At 30.8% G+C, this 3,802-nt stretch overlaps 1 protein-coding gene across 1 annotated transcript; it reads left to right on the plus strand.

Moving 5' to 3' along the window:
* The first annotated feature begins 479 nt into the window (after nt 1-479).
* On the plus strand, nt 480-3,326 carry LOC108752610 (zinc finger protein 512B-like). The gene is made up of 4 exons (XM_018493559.1): nt 480-568; nt 1,343-1,645; nt 2,017-2,178; nt 3,038-3,326. The coding sequence occupies exons 1-4, from the start codon at nt 557-559 to the stop codon at nt 3,155-3,157; spliced, it is 597 nt and encodes a 198-aa protein (XP_018349061.1). The 5' UTR covers nt 480-556; the 3' UTR covers nt 3,158-3,326.
* Nucleotides 3,327-3,802: the final 476 nt, after the last annotated feature.

The following is a 3,802-nucleotide window of genomic DNA, read 5'->3' on the forward strand; positions in this document are numbered from 1 at the left end:
TATATATATGATCATATATATATATGAGTATATAAATCTATAATCTAATTTAGATTTCGTAACGAAAGACTTGAATGAAATGATCGCGAGAAAAAGGACTGTTGTAATATCGAGCGCTAACAAGATCCTGCAATTTTTCAATGACGTATGTGACATCATGGCTAAGGTAGATCTCTCGGCAGGTGGAAAAATGGTCTCGTTAAGGTTGTGGCATCGAAATGCACTCACATATGCACGCATATCTACATAAAGTGGTGGCTAAGCGTATGCTCCATTTACCAACGGCAGCTTGCGCACGTTTAACGTGTTATACAACCATTGCACCGTTATGTGTTATAACATACGTACATCTGTGTGCAGTATATCGTAGGTAAATAGTGTTAGACTCTGGGTAGGTGTGGCGATAGACCGGCCGTTGGCTTCCCTCGCCAATGGCGGGGCGCAGGGTGCGCGAAATGAAAGTCAATTCCCTATATAAAGGGTGGTTTTCCAGCCCGACGACAGAAATCGATCTATTTTACTCACGCGCGAGTATCACGCCAAAGTATTGTTCAACATGAGGGCCTTGGTACGTGCTGTCACATCTCCGAGCAAAGTTAAAGAAGCAGTGCTGAGAACATTTTTGTTCGGACATAATGCTTAATCAGATTAAAGTTTAGGAGTCGTCGTGCCAATCTAATTTTTCTTTGCTTATCGCGCTTTATCATGGTGTTCATTTGCAAAATTGGAAAACCTTACATCAAAATTGAAAAAATCTATCATTTGTGCAAAGTTTAATTTTCGTGTGAAGATCCTTAAATCCTTCAAATTTTGGATCAATATCTCAATTGTGATAATTGTCAGCTTTATAAGATTTGTTAATATTGTTTTGCGCGCGCGCAGATATCAATTGATTTGTTAACAGTTATTTGTTTTAAAAAATAATTAAATTAGAGTTAATCAAGATTATCACACACATCATTAATTACACTTAATAGTTTTTTTTATTAATCTGCACTTATAATTGACGATTTTGCGCTTTATTCAATGTCTCAAGTAATTCTCTTGAGTTTATCAATGTTAATAACTCTAATTAAAACTTACTAACTCTAATTAAAAAGATTAATCAAATATCCCAGTAATAGTTATTTTTACAGATCTGTATACATTTAAATTTTTACTAAAAGATCTTTTAATGTTCTTGATTTTGAAAAATTCATTATGATAATTTTTAATAATTATCCGTTATTTGACAACTGTCTTTGTATTTATTAATATTAATTTTTATACATTTCTTAATTAATCGGTTCACAGATTGTTATAGATTTTTAAACACATTTTTTTTTCTATTTTGATTTTGCAGATCTGCCTAGTACTGATCTCCGCGGCATTCGCTGCCGAAGAGAAGACGGTCCAGAAGCGTGGCCTAATCGGCTTGGGTGACTATGGATATGGCGGTTGGTCTGGTGGATATGGTAGTCTTGATGGATATGGTGGATATGGCGGATATGGTGGATATGGTGGATATGGTGGATATGGTGGATATGGTGGATATGGTGGATACGAGGGAGGCCATAGCGTTGCCGTCGCTGTCAAGGAGAAGACCGTCGCTGTTCCCGTCGCGGTTCCGCATCCAGTTCCCGTCGATCGTCCCTATCCTGTCAAGGTACGAATTGATCAGTTTAATTTTGGATAGAATATCACAATAAATAATAATAATCTTGCACATAACTTTGACAACTTAAATAAACAATTTAAATTATATAAAATTAATAAAATTTATATACATTTTAATATATTTTAAATGTTCTATTCTAAATAAATATTGAATTAATTAATCAAAGTCTTGACTTTAATTCAGTGTTTACATTTTTTATTAATTTTAATTAGTATTTAATTCTAATTAAGTACCAAGTGATTGAAATAGTAAAATAAAGTATTGTGTATTAAACATTTTAACAAAGAGAAATAAAGAGCAAATAAATATTATCATTTGTTTTGACATATAATAGAGTCTGAATTCTTTGTTATCTTCAGGTTCCAGTTGAAGTTCCCAAGCCAGTCCCAGTTGCTGTTCCGGTGCCAGCTCCGTACCCCGTTGTAAAGACCCAGACAATCACGATTCCCGTAGAGAAGCCTGTCCCGGTCTCGGTCCCCGTTAAGGTGCCAGTTCCCGTACCTGCCCCATACCCCGTCAAGGTAAGTTATAATAACAAATAGTTACACAAATATTTATACGAATTCTAAATTCCTATTAGCCGTGATACTTTTATAACTTTTGAATTTTTACGAATTAGAACATTCATTAATTAGACGTAATAAACAAAAAATTTGACAAAAATTAAAAATTTGACAAAAAATATCAAGATTTATATTGTAATTTCTAAATGAAGAAATTGTCTCTTTATATTTTAACATAATTTCTGATAAATTTTAATTATTCCATCTGTGATGTTTTTAACTCGTTATAATCCTGTATTGTCGTAAAGAATTATAATGAGACTGTCTGTAAGCGCAATAAATAGAAATCGAGATACGATTATTAACAGTTTCGTTGAGTGCTCTTAGTTTTCAATATAAGTAATTTCCTACAATTAACTTGTGTTAATTAATTGACATCCTTATTTCATATATTGCAATAAAAATTATGATTTTATTTATATCTGCGTGTTACGATGTAAATAAATGCATGCAAGAAAAGAGAAATCGATCACTGGTTGAACATAATTTTCAGCTTGTTGTAACTAAATTAAAATTATATTTGAAATTATTAACCGATTATTGCGATTGACGATTGAAATATGCTCGATTGATGTAATTAATTAACGCGGACATATTAGCCACAATTATTTAATCTATTAAATAGTGTGTGTTTTGTTTTTAAACTGTATAATAATCATGAATTTGTAATAATAAATAATTAATTAATTATTTTATAAATAATTAATTATTTTAAGCAATCAACTTTATATTGTCTTGATTATATTGTCTGTACTCATATTAATATTTTACTAATTATTTAATATTTTAATTAATATTGATATTTTGTTGATTTTAGGTCGCTGTCCCTCATCCGGTTCCAGTTCATGTCTCTCACGCCGTTCCAGTCGCGGTCCCGCATCCGGTCGTCGTCAAAGAAACAGTTCCCATCCTTGTTAAGGGAGGCCATTATTACTAGATGAATTTCTCCTTAAAAATCACATATACACACCTCTCCGCTCCATAACCCTTTTCCCAGCAGCGCAAAATCCATCACGACAAGCGTCTGTTCCAAAGACGCTTCTCTCGTCGTGTAGTACCTTGAATTCACGAAATAAATCAATTTTGTAAATGTTTTCGTAAAGAAACAATTGACTTTTTCTTTTCCTTCTGCAGATATAATTTATCTTCCAAAAATATCAATATTGTTTTAAATTACACTTTTATACTACTTATATAAAAAAAAATCTCGCAATAATTCTTTCAAATATTTCAGGACTTTTTATATAGAATTTTTTTGTATATAGAAGAAGAATTTTTAATTTTATAAGATACAGAAAAAAATGTTTCAAAGAATTAATAAAGAGAATGTTATCTAATTGATATAACAATATGCGAATAGTTATAAATTTTATGTTTTTATATTTATCAAATTAAATATTTTTTTATAATGTATAATTTTATATTTTTACAAATTAAATAATAAATAGTATATTATTGTGAGTTTGAGCTTAATTTGAAGCCATATTACGTATATACATACATTTAGAATTAACAATTTTTGAAAAATTTAAGTCTATTTCTAAAATTCTATTTGTTTTTATAGTACTCACTACTGAAAACC

This window comes from Trachymyrmex septentrionalis, unplaced genomic scaffold, assembly GCF_001594115.1.
Source record: "Trachymyrmex septentrionalis isolate Tsep2-gDNA-1 unplaced genomic scaffold, Tsep1.0 scaffold60, whole genome shotgun sequence".
NCBI classification, from domain to species: domain Eukaryota; kingdom Metazoa; phylum Arthropoda; class Insecta; order Hymenoptera; family Formicidae; genus Trachymyrmex; species Trachymyrmex septentrionalis.

What these genes read in the sequence shown, in the direction of transcription:
- LOC108752610 (XM_018493559.1), top strand. An exon ending in ATCGTCCCTATCCTGTCAAG is followed by an intron (nt 1,646 to 2,016) that starts GTACGAATTGAT and finishes TGTTATCTTCAG; the next exon opens with GTTCCAGTTGAAGTTCCCAA. An exon ending in CTGCCCCATACCCCGTCAAG is followed by an intron (nt 2,179 to 3,037) that starts GTAAGTTATAAT and finishes TGTTGATTTTAG; the next exon opens with GTCGCTGTCCCTCATCCGGT.